Raw genomic sequence first — 24,799 nt, 5'->3', positions numbered from 1 at the left:
TTCAACCGTCGCCAATTATATGTTCTTCTAATTAAAAGAAAATTACATTGAAAAATAAAAGAAAAAAATATTCTCCAAAATAAAAAAATTCTTTTTTTCTAAAAACGCCAAGTAGTTTGTTTTTGAGTCTATTTTTTCATTGCTTCTTTTTCTACTTTAGCGAAAACATCGCTTCCGTTTCCATGGTAAAACGTTGGAGAAGGGGGAGACGGTAGTCACGGGGATGACCGAGTGCTCCTCGTCGCAACCCTCGGGTCGATAATCCGCTACCCCCTCGAAGAAACAGTTTGTTCGCGACATTGCTCGTTGTCAGTCGGTTGATAGGTCGGTTGGTTAGTTGGTTGCATGTTGCATGGGACAGCAATTAGCGAGGCTGCTGGCGCGGGGTCTTTTTCCAAGTCTGAGACCCCGCAGCAATGCGATGCAACGTCATCCTCGGATCTCGGGCAATCAGGTCACTTCACAAATGGTACGACAATCTTGAGCCTTCAAGTCAAGCCAATCTTTAGGCGAACTGGTAGTCTCGTATTAAGATGTCTTTTCGTGTTGCCGTTTGTTTGACGTTTATATTTTCAGTATCAAAATATGTATATACGTATATGTGACTAATGCCCATTTCTACTAATGTAGATTAACTTTAATCTCGGTTCAATTTACTCTTCGTCTTTTTCTAATCTTTAGAACTAGAAAAAGACAAAGAATAAGTTGAACCAAGATTAAAGTTAATCTATGTTGGTGAAAACGGGCATAAAAGTGGATAACAGTGAAAATATATATTGACGCTAGATAGTGAAAATGTATAACGTAGTGAAAACGAATAACGTCATATATGTAGTGTTCAATCTTGAACCGAATAATCTGTCGCTAGAAGTTGGGTTTAGCGTTTTTAAACTAGCATCAAAATTGAGATGTGATCATGGACGTTATTTTTCATAAAATGGTACCTTTTATCTTTGAAGACCCTTTTAATATTTGTCAATTTTAACCATATGATCTATTTTGACTTTAAAAATATCAAACATCAGCATGAAATGTCTTTATTTCTCGCTGTTAATCGCGCGAAAAGATCTTCTTTCCTTTGTTTCATAATTAGATAATATAAGAAGAAGTAAGAGAAATTCGTTGTTGCTCTCGTATCAGATTAGCTTTAATTCGTAAAACGCAATGCTGCTAGTAAAACATACAAGATAGTGTATTTTAACATCCCGCTGTTCGGATGTTAAAATAGAATCATGTATTTTGATGACAGAGTTGTCTGTTGTTAGTTTGTCGTTCATTCACGATGCGACATGACGCGACGTGAGATCATCGTTGAGATTTCGGTGAGAACTCGGAAGATGTGCCAAGAGGCAACGATTACAAACTGCTAAGTGTCACCGATACCTTGGTAGACTGCAACCGAAATAGAGCGAGCGTTCGTAGTAGTTAAATAACCAGTCGACCGCGACATTTTCAAGGACATTGCCAGAGACACACGATTGGGTTGCCCGCAGGTTTTTCTGAAAAATAGAGACTATCAGTATCGTCGTGTGAAGCAATAAGTCGCGATGATAAAAAAACTAGATAGAAAACCAATAAATGCCTTGCACCCTCGGCAAAATAGTCATATTATTATGAATCACAGAAATTTGGATTGCTATCGAGTTTACGAAGATAATTGATGGAATAACAGTATGTCGTACGTATGTATATATATATATAGATTCATTGTATAGTCGCGAAAGCCTCGACTTTGATCTCAATGTGTGTTGCTCAAAGTGGAATAGATCATCGAACTTTGATATATCAATATGATGATGTATCGAACAGCTATTTAATAATCACTTAGCATAAAGACAGAAAAACAAATGTTGCATTTTTAACACGAACATTATATGTTACACAAAGAGAATAATTACGCACTTTATGTACTTACAAAAATAAAATAAGCACAATTATAGAATTACCTAAAAATACTTTGATGATTGATGACCATCGCAAAATTATTACAGACTTCATTATTTCAGAATTACATTAATTGAATAATTATCGATCTTATTATGGAAACATGTTCCATGCAACAAATGAAACAAATATTACGATTACAATTTTTGTATCTGCTATAATATCTTTTTATTTGCTATTTATAATGATTTTTCAGTAAGAATGCAAACGAGCGTTAAAATCACGAACGGGCTATTAAAATACTTGTTTAGTACCGTTCGCGAATTCGACAGCGAGCGAGTCATTCGCTTGTAAACTATTTCTAGGCTAGTCGAAAAATAGCAGCAATGGTGGGACTGTTAAAAAGCTGCTGCACCGATTACGCGATTGACGTGCGGAAACGCATTTCTCTCTCTCTCTTTCTCCTTCTCTTTTTCTTGCCCTCTCTTTGCTTCATGCGTAACGAAATTAAACTCTCTCGCCGGGTAGTGAATCATACTTAAGCACAGTCTAGATTAGTTTGCATCGCGCTACCATCACACTTGGTGTCCAAAGCTGTGCTTTTTATAATTCGATAGGAAACGGTTTATAATTATCATAATTTTTATTCGATAGTTATCAGGCGAATTTTGAATTTTAGTCTTAAAGTAGTAATTTGATTATTGAATGTATGTGATAAATGTGAGATTAATTAACGAATAAAATAATTATGTTAAAAATATTTGAAAGTGATTTAGTTCAAGATAAAGTTGTTGAAGTAATTTTATCGAGATAAATTAAAAAGAATTTGAAATAACTTTATAAAGATAATAAAAGATAATTTTTTGTAAAAATTAATTGATTATCAAGTGTTATGAAATTATGATGATTTAATTCAGAATATTAATAAAAAAGAATTATTGAGAGTAATTTTATTGAAATTATCGACAAATATGCTTTAATTTCTTCCAGAAATTTTGTCAATAAATAATAAATTATTTATTTTACGAGAATATTTATTTCGAGCGTCGTAATTCGTTTTTAATTGTCTAAAAAAATAATTATCGATTTTATTTTCATATCAAAAGGGTGATGTAAATCTCATTTAAAATATGAGCGCACCGTGGCCAATACATCGTGGAGTATTGCATCGAAAACAGTTCGAAAAATCGCGAGTGGTAAGTCTTGAGAAAGTTTCAATTCGGATCTCTTTTTCTTGCCTTCGATAATATTCGATATTCTCGATAAATTACTGAATCATAATAAGCCATTCGATAAACAATTTCGCAAAACCGAATTAGACAGTTAAAAGAACTTCCTTATGGAATTATGCTCATTGTTGGCATAAATCTTTGAAAACATCCACTGACGGGTTGGAATGTATTTAAAATTGAGGGTTTGTTCACATCATTCGCGATTTTTTAAAATACCGCATGTGATTGAGCTAAGAAAGCAAAGATGGCCTTGTGCGATCGAGTGTTCATCATTTTTAAGTGGGAAGTCAATTGAAGAAATTTGTCTGAATGGCTATGAAAAAGAAAACAATTCATGCGAAACGGCTATGAAAAAAAAAAACAAATGATACAGGATTAAGAATTATTAATTACAATTATTAAAATGAAAAATAGCAGCGTTAAAAAAATATAAATATTATATATATTCGATCTCAGAATAAATATCATGCTTTTAGAAGCTAATGAGAAGCTGTTTCAAGAATAATTTCAATATCAAATGTATTCAAATTTAATGTAATATAAAGATTGAGACGTAATTAATTATTATTCTGTTAGTTTTACATTACTCGGTTGTGGGCTCCATGGAGCGATTTCTGCGACGAGATAATATTCTTTTTCATCCGTTAATATATATTTATTCACGGCATTATCATTGACGTCATGAATTGCAAAGCAAGGTGGTAGCAAGATCAGTGTAATAGCAGAATCGTGCTTAATACGTCGCGTAACACAAGCGGTTGTGACGAAATGCTCAAATTATATTTAGAGAAATACGTCGGGAGAATCTCAGGCGACAGAGAGGAGAAGAAAGATCGATGACGAGAAGACAAAACGAGCGAGACCGAGCCTTCCACAATGCCGATCATTGTATCGTGAAGTCTCGAGAAGGAAAGTACCATTGTATTTTCCGATACTTGAAGAGCGGTGATAGTGATAAGAACAAGACATTGGTGTTATATTGGGTATTCAATATCTACATATATATTATTTAGTATAATTGGATGCTTGACGTTTATCTGTATCAGATTAGTTTGATCGCGATTAAGAATTAGAATTAATCAGATTAAAATATTCCCGCTTCCTATTCTCTCTGCAACGATAAGGTATTTTCTTTAGTATAGCAAATTAAAAAATAAATGTAATAACGACAATCTTATAAATGATCAATTATTTTAATATTATATTATTGGATTTTCAAAATGAATTTTGAATCTTCATCTTATAGGTATTCATTATTTTTCTGTGATACTAATTTCATTTCTAAGAAATTTATTCTTTACTTCATGTAAATAAAGCAAAACATTTTAAAGAATGAAATATTTATTTTTAATGTGATATGTAGAATTATATTATGTTTTCTTTCTGACGGTATATTATACATGCATTATAAATAAATGTTTGCACAATATTCTTGCAATTTCTCGATTCTTTGCATTATTCGAATGAGATGAATAATTGTTAGATGAAAGATTAGAATGACAGAAATGCATATGTAATTATGCTATCCGTGAAGTGCGTGTTGTGGCTACATGTGGTGTACAGAACACCAAAAAAAATCCAGAGTATAGTGCAACAGTTGTACTCTCTTGGTACGAGATACTATCGTCTATCTGTCACTGCAAATTAGCACCATAAGTGAACTTTCGATAATACGCGCTAATTCTCTACAACGCGCGGAACTTTACAACAGTATGTCATAGAGCTAACAAATATATATATTTATATATTACAAATATATATATTATTATTACTTATATCACTGAATTTGACCTTGATTTTTTATTAGAAAAATAAAATTAAGTTGAATTAAAAAATTAAAATTAAAATTAAATTTACTCTTAATTGTAAAGCGATGTTTTTTTCTGATTGATTAACAATAAACGATAATTAGATATTCCATAACAAATATTGATTTTTCTTATGTAATGTAATAAAGTGTAAATGATAAAAATAATGATAATTGGTAAGATAATGATTTCTCGTGCCGAAAAAAGAAATGTAGTAAACAAGAATTTCATATATTTTCTGTATATTCATTTCTTGTTTCTGCACGAGAAATCATGCAGTTATCGTACAATTATATCATTATTTTTACCTTATTTTATTATATTATTACATCAGGAAAGTCGATATTTGTTACAGAATAATTAATTATTATTTATTGTTAGCCAATTAGAAAAAATAATATTATTTTACAATATTATTTTTAAAATTTTTAAATAATATTGTTTTACAATTAAAATTCGTTTAAAATTCGTAAAAATTTTTTTTTTATTTTTCATTTAATTTTTATGTGATTTTTTTAGAAGAACGATTGTATTATACAAATATTAAATCTTGAGATTAAAAAATAACAATTAAATTTAAATCATCGAACTGTAAGGTTTTAATGAATAAATTTAAATATAATAAAAATGTAATATAATAACCCATTTAAATAATAAAATAAAAATCAGAATACAGGGCTGCGAACAAAGCTAGATGTTAAAAGCTAGATGTTAAAATTTCTATATATACAATATAATTTATAAACAATCTAAACCAGACGTAATTATGGATTCTCTGTTGCAAGATCTCTTGATTGCGAGTGATAGCACAAAGAAATCGGAAAAGTTTTTGTAATAATTCGAGTTTTTGTAATAATTGATAAAAAGATGAATTATTAATTGATAAGTTTAACATATTACTCGCCAAGTGCCACTATTATGTTAAGATCATATATTAAAACGTTTTTTTAATTTCTTCAAATTTTTTATATTTTGATATATTTGACTAATTTTTTTAATGGATACCGTCTCCACTATTTATATAGAACGATTTATATATAACTATGAATTTATTACAATAATGCCTCTATTGATTGCAGGAAATAATATATTCGGATTAATTTTGGACATTAAAGAGAGTATTGTGTGCAGTTTTTATTATTTGTATCGCAGAATTTTTAAATTTCTGTGTAACATTGACATCGGGATCTGGTTTAGATTGTTTATAAATTTATATTATATATAGAAATTTTAGCATTTAACATCTAGCTTGATTCGTAGCCCTAAATTTTTATTTTTAATTTCAAATAATAACTCGGTTCAAATATAAATCTTGTTTATTTATTATTTAAATTAAAAAATAAGTTTGCGATTAATAGAAGAAATATTGAATATATTTCTTTTTCAGGAACAGAGAAGCTTGAAGGCTGGCGATCTCTCGCATCAAGAGAGTAACAACATGGCAGCATCTACCATGAAGCTTCAAAGTGATTCTTTTACTTCCGAGAAGGTAAGTAAATAGAATTAATTTTTTTGAAAACTTTGTTAAAAAGAATATGGAAAACTACAAAATTCTCTTCGGATAATCGAACATCTTGATGAAATAGTCGTGGTGCATCAGTTTGTGAAAAAACGCGAAGCGTATAATTTTCCCGGTTTACATTTGCACTTCTGGCGGTTCACCAAGGAACGCGCATTAAAACGTCCGCGAACCGATAGTCGAAATCGTAAATCGCCATTCTTAACGTTGGAAAACCGCGGCCTGCGCCGCTTTTTGGCACTTGAGGTTGCGTCGCTGTTTAACGCAGAAGCGATGCAACGAGCGATGATTTAAACGCCGACGAGCTCGCAGTCGGACCCCAGTCGAAAAGTGGACTCGCATGATTCGAGAAGCCTGTGAGAAGTGTAAAACGTCGAAATCATACTCATCAAGTTGTTGTTGCAAGGATGATGCTAAGGAAATGTAGCCTCGACTCGCGAATGGTAAACAAAGTGTAAAATTTATAGAATTGAAAAAAACAATAACATAATTTTATTCAGTAAAAATTTATTTTGAAATAAAAAAATATTATAAATTTATTTTAATTTAAATAAAAAATTCTTGCTTGCGCTGAAAACTTAATTAAGCAAATATCTTTCTGTATTTTTAGGAATGAACTGTATTTTTAGGAATGTACTTATAAATCTGATTTTTAATGTGTATTTTTTAATAACGATGAATGAGAAACTAATGTTTCCGATAACTTTCTCCATTTTTTATCTATTTTACATTAAATTCCTAATGATCGTAAGATCAATCAGAACATCCTTTAAAGCTCTCTGAAGTTCACCTATTCCTCGTTCATTGGCAATTCGAGTTCCTAATGCTTGTCAAACTTGATTCCTCAAGTTTTTTTCTCAAGACCTTTTCAACAATATCCTTGATGAACTTTCTCAAGATTTCAAAATTGATGAAAACTGAACGGACAATGTTTTCGTACTGTGCAGAAAGCGATGGCAGCGCAACAGCAGCGGCAGACAGTCACCTCGACCGGTATTTTCAACCACGAGAAGCACATAGCCTCGAGCTCACAATCGAGCATCACGATCGCGTCCAAATCGGGCGTGAGTTCATCCAAATCGATGATCAGTGCTGCGAGTGCAGTTAATCAACTGATGAACGGCATGCGACCACCAACCGCTGAGGATGAGCTTTTGTCCTTACCGTTGGATGACTTGGATCTACTTTGTTCCAAGTCAAATCCGCAGGATGTGGACTGTGCCATCGCCAAGTATTGCAGTCTACTCGACAGCTTCGTGGAGCGGTTAAAGGTGAGCGCCGACAGTGGCAAGAGCAGTAACAGCGGCAGCAAAGCGCCACAACTGTTGAACAGGGTGAACGAGATCATCCGGAAGGCTTGGGCAGTGCCTACACATGGCCATGAGTTGGGTTATACCCTGTGCAACACCCTAAGGACGCGCGGCGGTCTTGATCTACTCATGTCAAATTGCATAGCGAATGATCACGAATTGCAGTTCTCGTCGGCCAGATTACTAGAGCAATGCTTGACTACGGAGAATCGCGCTCACGTGGTGGAGAACGGCCTGGAGAAAGTGGTGAATGTCGCATGTGTGTGCACGAAGAACGCCAATTCGGTGGATCACGCGCGCGTCGGTACCGGGATACTCGAGCATTTGTTCAAACACAGCGAGGGCACCTGCAGCGACGTCATCAGATTAGGTGGTTTGGACGCGGTGCTATTTGAATGTCGAAAAAATGACGTGGAGACTCTGCGTCATTGTGCAGGTGCATTAGCGAACCTGTCGCTGTATGGTGGAGCTGAGAACCAAGAAGCGATGATCAAGCGGAAGGTGCCAATGTGGTTGTTTCCGCTTGCTTTTCACAACGATGACAACATCAAGTATTACGCTTGTCTAGCGATCGCCGTGTTGGTCGCCAACAAAGAGATCGAGGCGGCCGTTCTCAAGTCCGGCACCCTCGATCTCGTCGAACCTTTCGTCACGTCGCACAATCCCTACGAATTCGCTAAATCGAACTTAGCGCACGCACATGGTCAGAGTAAGAACTGGCTGGAAAGGCTTGTGCCGGTCCTAAGTTCTAAACGAGAGGAGGCTCGCAATCTAGCAGCTTTTCACTTTTGCATGGAGGCAGGTATCAAGAAGCAACAGGGCAATACTGATATCTTCCGAACGATCGGCGCGATCGAGCCGTTGAAGAAAGTAGCCAGTTGTCCGAACGCGATTGCGTCTAAATACGCAGCACAAGCTTTAAGATTAATCGGCGAAGAAATTCCGCATAAACTTAGCCAGCAAGTGCCTTTATGGTCTACTGAGGACGTTCGAGAATGGGTAAAGCAGATCGGTTTCGCCGAAGTAGCCCCGAACTTTGTGGAAAGCCGAGTGGATGGCGACTTACTGCTGCAGTTGACGGAGGAGAATCTGCGCGAGGATATCGGTCTGACCAACGGTATTATGCGTCGCAGATTCGCTCGCGAGCTGCAGAACCTGAAGAAAATGGCTGATTACAGTAGCCGCGACACTGGTAACTTGAATAGCTTCCTGCAGTCGATCGGCCAGGAGTTCTCCATCTACACGTATAGCATGCTGAACGCCGGAGTAGACAAGGACTCGATACGAAATCTCTCGGAGGATCAGTTACTGGCGGAATGTGGCATCACCAATAGTATTCATCGGCTCAGGATACTTGACGCCATCAAGAATATGCAGCACAATCAGTTCAGTTCGTGCGAGTACGAATCGCCTGACAAGTCCCTTGACGTTTTCGTCAGTTATCGTAGATCGAACGGCTCGCAACTGGCAAGTCTGTTGAAGGTACATCTACAGTTGCGGGGTTTTACGGTTTTCATCGACGTCGAAAGGCTTGAGGCTGGCAAGTTTGACAACAACTTGCTACAGAGCATCAGGCAGGCCAAACACTTCCTCCTCGTACTTACACCCCAGGCTTTGGAGAGGTGTATACAAGACAGCGAGTGCAAGGATTGGGTACATAGGGTGAGTCTGAATATCTTTCATCGTTTTTTTTCGTTAGAAAAATATTGAAATATTTTTACAGTTTTTTTTAACCCTCAGTACACACAATGGGATCTCACTCGATTTTCATAGTTCACGTTTTCTTCCGATTCCTTTTCACTTATTGCAAAATATCTTTTGTGCTGCGATATTTTAGGCTTTCTGATTCAAAAATTCTTTTTTTTTCAGTCTTCAAATGATAGATTAAAAAAATTTGTTAAAATCGATGCATCACAATCCGAGAAACAAGCAAAAGAAAACGCTGGGTTACAAATATCCTGATGTGGGTCTGATACGGACTGCCAGAGTTGTGTGTACTAAGGATTAATTATACATTATTAAATTATTTAAAATGTATGCTTGCTTTTTTCGTTTTATCAATTTCGAAGTCGCAAAAAAGAAATGAATAAATTCTCAATTAACTCAATTCATTTTTTAGAAAATTTAAAATTAAAGAAGAGAAAGCTTTAAAAAATATCTTTTACTAATTATCTTTTTTCTCAGCAAATGAAAATATTCTAAAATTGAGAGTATTTAATTTATTTTGCGAAGTGTATCAATTTATTTTTTTATTATCTTATAGGAAATTGTTGCCGCGCTGCAATCACAATGCAACATAATCCCGATCATTGACAATTTTCAATGGCCGGAACCTGAAGAACTTCCTGAAGACATGCGCGCGGTTTGCCATTTTAACGGTGTTCGTTGGATTCATGACTATCAAGACGCCTGCGTAGACAAATTAGAAAGGTAAAGTAATTAATTTCTTTTTTACATTTCTTTTTTTTTTTTTTATTAAAAGGAAATGACTCAGAATGAAGAAGACAATTTCTAAAAAATAAATTCTCTAAAACAAATTATAGCTGAAATATTTACCAGTCGCTTTCTAAGATTAATAATTTTATTTTAAATACAATTTTAAATACAATTATGTTTACTGTATCACAAAATAATTGTTATAATAATTTCATTAATTATTTAATTATTTTACTTTGACAAAATAATATAATACAAATATATACATATAAAGATATATGATAAATACTTAAGATAACTTTTTAATGTTTGCTTTTCATCATTGTGCAGGTTTATGCGAGGTGAGATACCTATGAGATCTGATCTGTCTAGTGGAATTCCACGCAGCATGGCTCCCAAGGACGTGACCCAACCGAGCACACCAGCTAACGCGAATATGCGACAACCGCCGAACTATCAGCGAATGCACAGCAACGAAAGCAGGGGCAGCGACAAAGATTCCACGGGCGGGCGAGACTGACTAGACGGCCCGCCCACAGCCATATCGAGCAGGTAATTATCTCTGATAATTTAGCATATAACCCTAACGTTGAGTTGAGTGAATCGATTCGTCAATGTCCAAGAAAAAAATCTAAAATTTGCAGAATCCATTAACACCTCGATACCAAGAACTCAGTCTTAATCTACATATTGATAATTTGATGTTAAATCAATTATTATGAATAAAAAGAATTTATATATAATTTGGAATAATTTTATTAAAAATAATTGAACAAGGAAAATTTATAATAATAAATAACAAACTAGATTTATCGTAATAGACCGAAAATATTTTAATAAAAAGTTCATTTCTTAAAAATATCCAAAAGAGAGCTAAGCGATTTCAGATAATAATAAATATTTTTAATTTAATCCGAATTACTAAAAATTAGCAAATTTGTTACACTGGCCGCTACGAATCGATTTACGATGCGATTTTGAAGCGAGCTCTACTAACGCAATGCTAATTTTTGTTTTCACGCAGCCAAGATTGTGAATCGCTCTATGACAATCACGACTAGGTCAGTCAGCGATACAAATTCTTTATCAATGTTTAAACGGTGACAAAATATATCACTATCCTATCGCTTTTGCTAAACCTTTGTGCTAAATCAGTTCCTGGTACCTTTGATATCGTTGCACTTTTTCAGTTCCATGTTACACGTAGATATATGTGTTTGTGATGTAGACGTATAATTTAAGGTGAAGGTTTAGATAAATTTTTGTCTACTTGAATGTCAGATGTTTATTACAGTCTATATGTAGAATAAAAAAAATTATCCTTTAATTAAATATCTCTTAACTAATAGATAATACTCGTATATTGCTAAAAGTTAATCAAAATAATTACATAAAGATTTTACGTTTAATTTTTAATCTTAATAACAAATTTTGTTGATTCTATAATTGATTTTTTGAACGAAAATTTAAAAAATATACATACTAGCAAATGCAATAATTTTAATTTTTCACACGTTGACGTCAATGTTTACATACATAGTATTATTTATTGATTTTATATTTATTGATCTAAATGGTAAAACTGTACGATATAATTTTGCATGATATAATCCGATAATTCTTCGGTGTTCGATATAAGAAAATTTGAGATAAATTCACAATATTAGAATTGTAGGAATATAAAATGAAAATATTAGTTTTTCGAATGATATGATATATACATAGAATAGATTTTATAACGAATCAATGAAAATTCGAAATTAATATTTATTTTTTTCTAAACTTCCTAAAAATTATTTTTAATATTTTGATTGAAGATATATGAAAGATATCTAAAAGAAATGAGATTATGAATATTCTTGTTTTACCTAACACCGAAGAAAGCAAACGAGAAACGCATTTCTCGCTGAGTCATGATTTTGCAATAAGTTCTATTTTCGTGTTGTAGACTTAGAAAGTCGTCGAGTCCATCCCGTTGGTTGATGGGCCTGCCACCCACGTCGCCGCGCTTCAAGTTCATGTACACGCATCCGGTGGGTGCCAGCAACAACCAGGCAGTACCTCGCAGGCCACCGCGGCAGCCACCCTTACCATCAACGCGATCTCGTTCGCTGGAGCTGCTGGATCAACAGGATCAGGAACAGAAGTCAGTCTCTTCCACGATCGTCCAACGACCACCACTTCCTAGGCCAAGATCACGCAGTCTGGATGGTTTGCTGGATGAAGATGCGAAGAACGGTGAAGAGCAAAACAAAGGGCAGTGCGAGAAGGATCGAGAATGCCCTTCGATGAATTCAGAAGAAAATAAAATTGTACCTGCTTCAGAAAAAAACCAGAAAAAGCCTAATATTGAGGCTGTTGAATCCAAGGATGAACTCAGATCGATTTGCAGAATAAAACCGAAAGTGCCTAACGAGTTCAAATCCGAAACGGAGGACAAGCGAATATCTTTGAACAAGAATGACAAGGAAGCTCTACCGATACGTCCTCCGAAGCCGAGTCGACGTTCCAACTCGGAAGGACAGTCCTTGACAGGTTCCAACAAACAATGCGCAGAACAAGAGCATCCAATTGAAGAACAGAGGATCAAGAAGATAGCGCAGGAAAGATTGAAGACACGAGTGATTGAAGACAAGAGTGACAACGAAAATGATGACTATGACAACGACGACAAATCGACGATGCTGCTTAAGGCATCAAGAAGCTGTGGTGCGGGATTAGACTCTGACGGGAGCATTTCGTCAAGCGAATACGGTGGACATAGAGCTCATCGCGCAAAGGGACCGGGTTCACTGTTATCGCTACCAGCGGGCGCGGAACCTAAACGCAAACGAAACTTCATGGACAAGTGTGTGAACAAGGTGCGGTCGTTCATAAAAAAGTGAAACAATAAGACTTCTTGTTATTTAATTCCGCAAATTGGTCGAAGTAAGGCGCGCGTGCGCGCGCGCGAACCCTAATAAGTCCAAATCTAAAAGATGCTGTGACAGATAACTGAATAATTACGATATTCTGATCACTTAAAAAATTTTATATCTTAAAAGTATTTGAAAGTTTTCAAAAGAATCAGGAAAAAATTGTAAACATCCCGATAGTGAGATTAGAAAACATTTATAAAAAGCTTCAGTGATCAAGATGTATTAAATTTTTTTATGAGTATCGAATAATCATAGTCTTAAAGACCAAAAGGACGCATTTAAAAAATATTTAGAAAAAATTTGGCTGAGCAAACTATTTAAATGTCTTTTATACATTATTTGAAAGAGTCTTTGAAACTATTGCTTATGAAAATATTCAGCAGTCGGTGATTCCTGAATTTCGTGTATTTAATTTTACGATACGAAAACGTAATTCGAATTTTGTGATCCGTTTTGTGTACAATGATAGGCAGCATGAAAGTATATAGCGAAATGTGCCTAAAGATGCAACACAAGTGTCTTCATAGAAGCCTCAAGATCTTGACTTGGCAACGTATGTTTACGCGAATTAGCCTGCTTTTCCAGGTGCCTTTTTGTATTGTATTGTCTCTCGTTAAATTGTATGAATATTATATATGTAGAAATGAACGAGAAATTAAGGCGGCTAAGTCGATATTTGTAATACTATTTTTCTAGGCAGTTCTTTTCTCTTAGACCTCGTTTAAGGAGACGCATGTGACTTGCGTGGTCACGAATTATGGTTGTTCTTATTGCAGCTAACACTGAAAAATACACTACATTGTACACAGTTATACACGATTGTATGGAGTGTTCGATACGCGCGGTTCGGCGGTATTCCTCTTTAAATATCAAGACTATATTAAAGCTAGAAAAAACTAACGTTTTCTTTAATATTCAAATACAACGTACTTTTTTATAGGTAGAATCTCAGAATATATTTCTTAAATATCTTGATATATCTTAAATTAAGTTTCCATCGAGATGAAATCCTTCCAAAATTAGTCAAAGAATATTTTACAAGATTTCTATCTTTTCTATTATAAAATCCTGAACTATTCTTGTGTTTTTAACGAGAAAAAAATAACTGTATATCCCTATTAATTTTTAATAGGGAATATCGTCATGTGTGTATGTCTGTGTGTTTGTGTGCGTATGTGTGGAAAGATAAAAATCGAACACTCGATACATAATGTGACTGTTTCCCAGATCGCGCTATATTTTATTATTTAACACTATTTTTACTATTGCCTATACACTCTCGCCGAAAATCGAAACGGCAACGCTTCGATATTCGTAGTTTAAGAAATCCGCCTGATTATTGCAAAACTGTATATTTTACCAAAGTTTCATAAAGTTACGGATTTTATTGAAATGTTTGAATGTTTCTTAGAAATAAATTTTATTTAGCAAGACAAAATCGCTTATCTCTCTTCAGCCTCTTTTCAGTATAAAGAAAAAAAGATAGAAAAAATTAGGTTTATTTTCTTTGTCTCTTTTTTATTAAAAAATATCAAATATTTTATTTGATATTTTTTAATAAAAAAGAGGCAAAGAAAATTTATAATAAAGACATCTTTATTTCGCAATATTTATCATATCAACACGTAATAAAACTTACAAATTAATAAATATTTATCTAACATCAGTAATTTACGCATCTTACAACTTTGTTTATTTTGTTCAGATTTTAATCGTTTTAAAAAATATGATAAAATTATTATCTCGTCGTGTGTCTCTGAGTGAAAAAATTTTTTATATGTCTTATGTTAAAAATGTCCAATATAAATTAAGCATAATTATATATAAAGAGGCTATAACGATATAAGAGGCTCGAAGTCTCGAGCCGTAAAGACATCGTTATAATTTTGTACAATTCTATATGATAGAGCGAGGCTTTTTCCATTTCTTGCGATAATGTTTATGTTTCTGAAGCACATTGAATATTTAAAGGTTGTGTTCTTAAGGAGCAATCATAATTACGTAATATAATTGTAAGCACTTTAAAGAGATATTGTTTGCCAGTGTAAATCATATTACTTGAAATTAACGAAATAAGCCCCGCCTTATTCTATTTATTTTCGTTAATATGAATATCTATATTATATAAAAGCAAAAAATATTTGTTGCCTCTTATTCAGAAAAAAACTTATTCAAAAGGAAAGAATTCGTTTCATTTTAATGCATCTTAAGGTATTTGAAACATTGACATACATACACATCTATCTAAAATTATATAAAATAAAATTCTTATCTATTGATAATATCATTGCGACCTCTCAGCCTGCGCATTAAAATCATATCGTTTCGCATAAGAGTGACCCGTTTAGTATGTAATGCCAGCAATACTGCGTCTTCAAAGAATTGCACGAGATACATCTCAGTCGCTTCTTGCAGGGCTTCAAGAGCAGTGGCTTGTATTCTACAAATTAATTACTTAATTTTGTTGAATGCTGTAATAATCAAAATATAAGAATCTCCCATTGAGATTCATATTTGTTTCGATAATTTTTTTCATTATATATAAAAGTCCAAATTTTAGTTTAAATATATATAAATATATATAGATATATATAAAAAAAGTTTAAATATTTTTTTATATATATATATAATAAAACACTGATTTTTATTTTTTTCATGATTTTTTTATACATACAACATGGGCTGAAAAGTCCCGGGATTTTCAACTTGGCGCCACTAGAAAATGAACATGATTCATTTCAAGAGGTTTATCTGTCACTAGTTTATATGAAGTTTCATGACATTTCGTTCATTCGTTTACAAGCTACAGTCGTTTAAGTGGCGCTACTTTCGCCTTCGTTCTGTACCATCCGATGTACCGATAACGCATCGTCCTTGAAAGCGATGGCCAAATTGGACCAATTACGATTCGAATTGATTGCTCACCCACCGTATTCTCCAGACATGGCTCTCAGCGATTATTATCTGTTCCCAAACCTCAAGTGGTGGCTCCAGGGAAAGAGATTCACATCGAATGAGGAAGTCATCGCAGAAACCGAGGCGTATTTCGAAGGCTTGGACGTTTCATACTACAGAAAGGCATCGAAATGTTGGAAAATACCAAGTGTATCACCCTCGAAGGCAACTATGTTGAGGAATAAATATAACTTTGCCCAAAAAACGCTTGTTTTCATTAAAAATCCCAGGACTTTTCAGCCCATGTAAAACATTCTTTTCTATAGCACACGTAAAATAAAATTACTCTCTTCTTAATTAATTAAATCATACAATCATATAAATGAATATGTAATCGAATAGTATCATATAATTGATGAAAAATTTATGGTTTATAAATTGATGTTATATTTACCTGGTGATATTCTTTCTGGGAAATATGTCGATGATAATTTCTCTGACTAAACGTGCAAAAGATAGTTTAGGTATGACAAAGTGTGTAGTTCTCCTCAGATGTTTAATTTCCTGCAGCACATGGCTCTTCCGTTTATGTTTACTTACTATTATAGTTGTCTGAAAACAATTATTCAAAATTAACAATAATTAATTTAATATATTTATTATAGCATGTATATACAAATATATATAACATAATTTATTTCATTAGAAAATTTAATGCATTCAACACTTATATAGGATTTAATCTAACATTTATCATTGAGTGTCTTTCATTTAGAAACATAAATTTATACAAATGTTTTATCTTTGCAAAAACAGAACCAGACAGAATGATACTTGTGTCAACTTATGTCACTAAATAAAAAGCATCTACTTACATTGTCTTTATCTGCTCTTTTCTTCGAAGAATTGTTTGCTGGACTGAAATATATTATTTGTACATTATATAATATATATATAGATATTTCATTAAAAAATATGATCTGATATAAAAAAAATCATACAATAAAAATACTAATTAATAAATACTAAGAGATTACTAGATTATTATTACATAAATGCACATAGAAATATGTATGACAGCATTAGTGAAACATAATTTATTACACGACTAATGATTATTACATCAATATATCAAATAACTGTAAATAATTGTAAGAAACATGAAAAGCAAATATAGACATCAAATAGAAATAAGATTAACCTTGGAGTAATTTTTCGTCTAACCATCGTCACTGAATTGCAGACATTGACAAATTCTTAATATTATAAACAACAAACTAATTCGGATTCAGGATTCAGTAAAAAAGAACTTTGAATCAGACTTAATTGAATCAGATTTAAATCAGACATCAACAAACAATCTGATCTGTGTAACTGTGAACTAACGGTTGGCGGCGTTGGCGCCAATTCTGCTCGAACCTAACTTAATCTGAAAATGAACCAATTGAAAGAACACAAGAACACAGCGTTCAGAAATTGCGTCTAGCTCTAATTCTAAGCTATAGGTTACGTTATGTATGTATATTATAGCAAAAAATGTACTCTAGAGCGTAATTTCTGAACGCAACCCAGTGAGAATTTGGAGATGAAAAATTTATTCAAATTTAAAGGTGTTACTAGAATATTAAATTACCTAGAATGCGGAATGCTGATATCAAAAGGAGAAAATATCGCAATTTAAATAACAAAAAATTAATAGTAATATGATAAATTAACAATATGATAATAGGATATATAATAAATATTATGATAATGTATGATGAATAACGACGGCGAAAACTTTCGGTGGAATCAGATTTTATTTCGAAGCATAAATTTCGCACTAAGAAGTTGGTGAGTCTGACTGCAACTGCGGGTGGTAACGGTGCTCGGTGGTGTAGTTGTCATTCTTTTTTCCTAAAGTGTGGTAGGGTGATTTTCACGTTGCTCTCGTATATTGCGGTTCTGTGATTGTCGTACATAAAATGCGTTAGCTATCGATCTTGCAGACCAGCCCGAACAGCATTTCGCTCAGGTGAGACCACGATTTTCATATTTTGCGTTTTATGCACGGATGCGAACTTGTCGCGCGCTTTTGAGGTTAACTCTCGCTCGTCAAACTGAAGTTCCTTTCACTCCTGTTGAAGAAGGTACACGTTGTTGTCACTCGTCAATCTGATAGTATTGGTACTCGCGTATATTCGCGAATACTAGCATGTACGTGAGTATTCGCGATCGCTCGCGTAACTTTTGGAATTTTGTCCAAGGGAACGTGAGAAATTGGTGACGACACGGTCTTAGTTTGAAAAATTATAAATTTTTGAATTGATTTACTTCGCAAAACTCAGGCATTTAATTTAGGCTGTTTATCTTTTAGAAGATACAATCGATATAAACATTGTTCTATCCTCCTCTATTCAATGAATAAAAAAAATAGAACATTTCGTTTCTTAAAAGGAAAATAGCCATAATCAATGCTTCAAATTTTCGTTCTTATCAAAGTTTATCCAAGTTCGATTTCACTTTAACTTGTAGTAACATTTTTTTAAATGTAGTTGATTGTAAGAATATGCCGAATAAAGTATTAGTAAAAAAATTTAATTAATTTACATCCTATATATTGCTGATGCCACCTCTTTTTTTGTTCATAACTCTATTTTTATTAGCTCTATTTTAAATAGAATTAATTCAAATAAAATTTCAAATAGAATTAATTAATCAAAAAGAAATCAATTTAATTAATTTCTTTTTTTCCAGGATTTTTTAAATGTATCATTTTTTATTAACAATGCATAATATTTTTGTTGCAGTGCAGTGTAACATAGTGAATATATAGAGTATGACGGAGCCAAAACCATCAGGACTAAGACCGCCGTCAAAGATAGGACGGCCTTGCTCTACCATGCCTCCTAGACCAGCGATTCCGCCTTCTCCAATGAGACCAACGACCAGTGAGTCTTTAACAAAATTGTGTACCGTTCTTTTTTATTGCATGTATAATATATTTTTATGTTGCTATAATCATATATCGTATTTATTATCCATTTTTATAATAGTTTTATAATATACTAATGGTTTTATACTAATATAAAAATGGGTATGATATATATATATAGATATCTGACACTGATAGAGAGATCTAAAAGGAAGTATTTAATAATATCTCGTGTTAAGTAGAAAAATAGATGATGTATTAATAAATGTATATATAAATGTATAGATAAATGTATATACCTGTTCTTTATAACACTTTATTTCTTATCTATATAAGATAATAATAGAGTATCTCAAAAAGGAGAATGTTAAGTTTTTGCTATTCTTCGATCAAAATAAAAAAATTCCAAGATGTACAGATTATATATCATATTAAAGAGTAACTCAAACGGAATAGCTTTTTATTATGTAATTTATACATCTCGGAACTTTTCATTTTGACCGAAAAACAGCTTCAATATCCTCCTTTTTATATCCCTTTTTAATTCCGATTTTAATTCATAAAACAAATTTATAAAATTCATAAAACAAATAGGAAGAATCTTGCCAAAAATAAAAATCTTTTCGTGATTATTTCATAAGTACATGAAGGAAATATTTATTACCGTTTGCCTCATATATATTTTAAATTATGTATTTGTTGTATTAATAGGAATGCTCGTAAATTTAACCAGAAAGGTACAAATCAAATGTAATTAAATTTATCAAATATTCTAGTTGAGATAACCAGAATTCTTATTTATATAATTAAAATTTGTCTTTGTATTTCTTGTTGATACAACCAGAACATTTTTCTCAGTGTAATGTAAATTAATGGACAATTTAAATGATATATGAAATTATAAACAAACCTTTATTTACATTGTCAATGTTTTCGTAATGCTAATTTATTTATGCTATAAAAGTGTTTATATGGAGTATGTTTTGACGAGAGTACTACATTATCGCGAACGTTGTTACAACTCGAACATATACCGCGAGTGTCTCGTTAATTTGTCCCGACACACCGGGAACACCGTGCACGCCCACAAGTCGGTCATGAACGAGCGTGAACGCGAGTCCGCAAGTTGCTCGCACGAGTCGTTCTTTGGTCGTTCACGACGACGCATCCTTTGTGTGTGAGAGAGAGAGAGAGAGAGAGAGAGAGAGAGAGAGAGAGAGACAAAGAAAAAGAAATTGGTAAATATTTTTCACAGAAAAGAAATTCTTGAGAATTAATGGTGAATCGCGAGAGTCTATCGCAGAGTAGTGCATTCTTTTCTGTTTCCTTAAAAGAAGAATAGAAACGGAAACATTTCTATTTGCTTTGTGTCGAAATTGCGGTGAGTTTAACTGATCGTCGAGAAAACACTACGATCTAATAATAATTATTTTAAATTTTTTATTGCATTTTGCAAAATAACATTTTATTTTTATTATATTTTATTTAACCCCACACATTAATTATCACTCAATTCGATTATTGCGATTTATAAATGTTGCTATTCTACATGAAAGTTGAGCAACTTGCCTTGTCGCGATTAATTGAAAGTGGTCCATATTTTTTATCCATTTTTAGCAAGCTATATTTTTAAACGATAAATCGGTTTTTTTAAAAAATGAAAATGATTGAAACGACTAAGAACATTCGCAAAGTATAATTGGCAAAAAATTTGGAAAGTAAAACAAATCTCTCGGAAATAATATCTTAACGTTACAAGCATTTAGCGTTTTTAAATATTAATTGATAAAGTAATAATTAATTAATTGTATATGTGTGTGTGTATTTAACTCGGTTAGTCTATTTGATCCAAAATGTAATTTATTTTCTGACTAATATTTTATTAAAAATTTTTTTCTGATATTTACGATGATTTCTTCTGTTAAGATTTTTTTCTATGAAAATTTTTAAAACTTTTTTATAATATTGACACAAATGATAATATTAAATTTAAACAAACCAGGGTTAATATATTACTGCCATACGTCAAATCAAATTAAATATTTTCCATATATGACATACATAAATGCTTGATAGTAATAATAATAATTAAAATAGTTTTTTTCAGAAAATTTATCGTCGCTATATATCATCGCTTTATTATCCTTATACTAACTTTTACGTAATAATCTCTTCTTCGATCACACGACGAACCGATTTTTCTTCGCATTAAATCCATACAATTACGTTTTAACATTAGTTTACAATTTTTCCTTGTTTTCTTTAATCTAAAATCTGAATTCTTATTTTCTCTTTTATTTCCTCTTCCGAGAATTTTTCTAAATTTCTTCGTTAGTTATTATTATCTTCTTATACTTTTCTGTTCTCTTTCTTTCTTTCCTTTCTCCGATCTCTTTCCTTTTTTTTTTTTATTTTTATTTTGTACAACTTTGTTCTCACAATGTAATGCAAGGGAATATAAGGCACTGCGGAAAACAAATTTTGTGTCGCTTTATTTTCTGCCGCGCAGATTCTCAGCGCACTTCTTAATGATGCATAACGAGGTGCGTTTTCGCGATCGCCTCTGGTCGCATCCAGGGCACGTATCTTGCCTTATTGGTGCAACGCCATTGAATTGCCTTCGCTGCACAATCGTCGGCTGACGCATTGCGATTATGCAAGTCGGTGTTGATCTCGCGCCCGCAATTTCATCCCGGGCGTTTCATCTTTCCTCCCCGCGATTCCTTCTTTTTTCTTCGATTTTTTATTCTTGTTCTCTTTTCCCTCCTATTTTAATTTCTCGTACGAGATCGATTGATCGTCTCCAGTTTCGCAATTCGATCAGAAGACTCAAGGCCTCCGCTTTTCGTTTTGCTTTATCGCGAGATCTCGTGGAAAGAATATGCAGCGTGAAAAGAATTGTCAGTAACCACTAAAATTTTAAATAAAGAGGAACGTCTTAAATGTCAAAAAATTAAAATTACATATATATTTTTAATTATCTAAAATTAGTAATTTAATGAAGAATATAAATTAACTCTTACAGATTGGTTTCTTATTTCAGTTATTTCAGTCTCGGTTCTTATTTCAAAATCGTCTTAATATTTTAAAGAGTCATTCTGTGATCGGTTTATAATATTTTAAGACTGTACTTAAGGTGATCTTTGATATAAAAATTGACTACACACGATTTTCTGTCCTTTAACTTTACACATAATGAATTGTTTATATCTCGCGAATTAATTTTCATCACTTTTACAAAATTATAAAAAGTATTAATATGATTCTTGCATATGCTTTAGAAAGTCATCTTTAGAAAGTATTTGTAAAGCTGTGTTTTAAAAAAAAAAGGAAAGAATAGAGACCATTATTCAACCAGGTGTTCCTAGTATTTCAAAGAAAAGAAATGCGTAGGATATGAATGACCTAATCGAGTTTTTTATAAAAAAAAAATGGTTTGAGTAATTTTTGAATTGTCAGCTGTGAATATATTTTTAAAATAATTTATAGAAATTATAGACATAATTATAGTCAAAGTTTTCTATGCAATATTAACAAAAAGAAACAAAATAAAAAGGTAACTCTTTTATTGCAATTGATTACAGTTCAGTGTTATTGAGCATTGTAATTATTGAATATTTTATCAATTTATTATGCGATTTGTGGTAGCGTTACTGATTTTCCAATCGCTCGTATCTGATTAGCTGATGATTTTTCTTGTCGGACAAGGACTCAATTATAACCGCAACGGAAAAATAAAGAATATCTATGGCAGTGGCGCCTCGCACTGACGCAATCATCGTCGGTATGGTGTTCTGTGGTAACTGTGACACCATCGGCTAAATATGGAGAGATAAACGATTTATGAGCACGTATGCGGGGACATGTTCATTTCGAGCTGCTTTACTGTTTGCCTGTTTGTACGCTATTGAAGCCGGTTTTAAGGCCATCCATTCGAATTCCGCGGTCTGACGAAACTCCTATTAGTATTATTTACCTTCGGTAAATATGAAAATCGTGGGCACGTGTATAATATCTATGAGAATGGTAGCATGTAAGTAATGTACAATGCGCTCGTTTCACGTGTTCTATTCGTGAATGTGTAGAATATCCAATTATGTATATATACATATATTTTTTGTTCAATTAAATTGTGTTTACTTGCACAATGTTTTGCATAGTCGGGCAGATAAAAATCACTAAATGTTGTCATTAAGGTAACATTTACTGTTTAATCATGTTTGCCACGTCATAATCTCGTTATAATGCGGGATGAATTACATGTAACAACTATAATGACACCTCTCTCTACTAGCTATTAACCTTGTTTACGTATTGTTACGCATGAGAGATCAAAGTGCCCGTATATCCAATGGCAGCCTCTATACAGCCATTCTTATAGCCATCGTATTGAGTGATCGAGGTACTTGACACCCTGTTAACCCTGCAAAACATAAATGTGAGATAATCGATGAGTTACGGTAATTCGGTAATATGCCCGGTGGGTTCATTAAAAGTTCAACTAGAAGATCAAACACATTTTATTTATACTATTCAAAAATTGAAATGGGAGAATTTTGAAAGATAATTTTGTAAAATTAAAAGCTTTTTAGATATATGTAATGCGATTACGATGTTTATGCTTTTTTTTTTTGATGTTATAAAAGAATATTGCAAGAATTTTTACGGAATTTCAAGCAAATATTAAAAGTGACGTCAGCTTGATGTAGAAATGTAATTGTGAATGAATGATTTTGCGGGAAATTTTTTGAAAGTCTATTACTTTTAAGACAATTCTATTTATTAAATAGATTTTACATAATTAATTAGTAATATTTTATAATATAAAAAAATAATGCAAGATATGTGTCAGAATTAATGTAAAAACGATTAATCATATGAGATGTATAATTCGCGGACGAATCATGGCGCCACGATTACGCGTCAGATCACGTCGGTGTATATTAATTAATCATGATCAACACGCTCGAATCAAAAAGTACAGTGTATTCTGTCATCAGATATCATCGTGCGCACGTCCCGTATGGCTTTAATAATCGTATATACTGCAAGGTTTCTAATAGATTATTATGCGCACACTGAAAAACATTTCTGCAGGTTAAAAATGAACGAATCGGAAGATTCTGATCATATTAATTAGATTTCTAGTTATCTCATTTAGAATTATAATACATTCAACCAAAATTCTAATTAATGTCAGATTCTTTCTAGTACAGCGCATCTGAATTTCGGGACGAACTTTAATAACAGAAATACGTTTCTTTCGAAATTTGCAGTTTCTCTTTGAAATTTAATTATTGTAAAATTCGCATTCTTTCATTTTTATTATTTTTTTTTAACATTGTAATTTAAAAAAATAATATGAATACAAAGAATATAATATTAGGCTCTAAAGAGAGTGCAGCAAATTATATCAATACAAATGCTTATAAGCACCTGCACTGAATGTTCTTGTTTATATAGATTTTATTAGATATGTATTAATAATAAATAAATAGCAATAAATGTTTCAACTTACAATTTTGGATTCAAATATTCTAAAAAGTAAGCTATTTAGAGCCAAACGCTGGGTGATTTTTGAAGAACCAATATATATTTGTCAAATACAAAATCAATTATACGTTTCGATCTTTAATTTAGTTATCTTCACTGAGATCATCGATGATAAAATAAAAATAAAAATTATTAAAGTTGATTCCTTACGATAAACATGCAACTGTACGAAATAGACGGGGATGTACAAAACCATGTACTCTCTGACAACATTTTCAAAAATTATGTGTTTGACAGCGTACTACATAATAAAGCATATTCGTAAGAGTTATATAAAAATTATATCTGACGTTAATGTGAATCAAATTGTATGCCTTCCAACATAACATA

The 24,799-nt window shown here is 32.6% G+C and overlaps 3 protein-coding genes across 15 annotated transcripts in view; 2 read left to right on the top strand and 1 right to left on the bottom strand.

The window, feature by feature from the left end:
• LOC108693170 (sterile alpha and TIR motif-containing protein 1) overlaps window positions 1-13,781 on the top strand; it is a 93,118-nt gene extending 79,337 nt beyond the window's left edge. For 5 of the 7 annotated variants that reach the window (XM_018201970.1, XM_018201971.1, XM_018201968.1 and 2 more), the window contains 5 exons: window positions 6,312-6,413; window positions 7,391-9,415; window positions 10,017-10,183; window positions 10,520-10,741; window positions 12,138-12,213. In XM_018201970.1, the coding sequence (XP_018057459.1) occupies window positions 6,312-6,413; window positions 7,391-9,415; window positions 10,017-10,183; window positions 10,520-10,709 (2,484 nt within the window). In that variant the 3' untranslated portion in view covers window positions 10,710-10,741; window positions 12,138-12,213. Of the gene's footprint in view, window positions 1-6,311; window positions 6,414-7,390; window positions 9,416-10,016; window positions 10,184-10,519; window positions 10,742-11,213; window positions 11,244-12,137 lie in introns of those variants that run through there. The other 2 variants (XM_018201974.1, XM_018201969.1) reach the window with 2 other exon arrangements.
• Window positions 13,782-15,281: 1,500 nt separating this feature from the next.
• Window positions 15,282-17,284, bottom strand: LOC108693130 (histone H3.3-like). Its single transcript, XM_018201877.1, has 4 exons — window positions 17,204-17,284; window positions 16,878-16,920; window positions 16,457-16,614; window positions 15,282-15,547 (listed from the first exon to the last, which is right to left on the bottom strand). The coding sequence occupies exons 1-4, from the start codon at window positions 17,227-17,229 to the stop codon at window positions 15,376-15,378; spliced, it is 399 nt and encodes a 132-aa protein (XP_018057366.1). The 5' UTR covers window positions 17,230-17,284; the 3' UTR covers window positions 15,282-15,375.
• A 612-nt stretch (window positions 17,285-17,896) lies between these two features.
• LOC108693141 (restin homolog) overlaps window positions 17,897-24,799 on the top strand; it is a 23,532-nt gene continuing 16,629 nt past the window's right edge. For 4 of the 7 annotated variants that reach the window (XM_018201909.1, XM_018201908.1, XM_018201907.1 and 1 more), the window contains exons 1-2: window positions 17,897-18,016; window positions 18,792-18,932. In XM_018201909.1, coding sequence (XP_018057398.1) covers window positions 18,821-18,932 — 112 coding nt within the window. In that variant the 5' untranslated portion in view covers window positions 17,897-18,016; window positions 18,792-18,820. Of the gene's footprint in view, window positions 18,017-18,791; window positions 18,933-19,929; window positions 20,155-20,182; window positions 20,298-24,799 lie in introns of those variants that run through there. The other 3 variants (XM_018201906.1, XM_018201910.1, XM_018201911.1) reach the window with 3 other exon arrangements.

The sequence above is a fragment of the Atta colombica genome, unplaced genomic scaffold (genome assembly GCF_001594045.1).
Source record: "Atta colombica isolate Treedump-2 unplaced genomic scaffold, Acol1.0 scaffold88, whole genome shotgun sequence".
In the NCBI taxonomy this organism is placed as follows: Eukaryota; Metazoa; Arthropoda; class Insecta; order Hymenoptera; family Formicidae; genus Atta; species Atta colombica.
This window is presented reverse-complemented; position numbering and strand designations above follow the sequence as displayed.

Excerpts from the sequence above, each read along its gene's own strand:
- LOC108693130 (XM_018201877.1), bottom strand. The coding sequence starts at position 17,229 with ATGGTTAGACGAAAAATTACTCCAAG. Across the intron at positions 16,921-17,203 it reads AGACGAAAAATTACTCCAAG|TCCAGCAAACAATTCTTCGA; the intron begins GTTAATCTTATT and ends AATATATTTCAG. Across the intron at positions 15,548-16,456 it reads CCCAGAAAGAATATCACCAG|AATACAAGCCACTGCTCTTG; the intron begins GTAAATATAACA and ends ATTAATTTGTAG.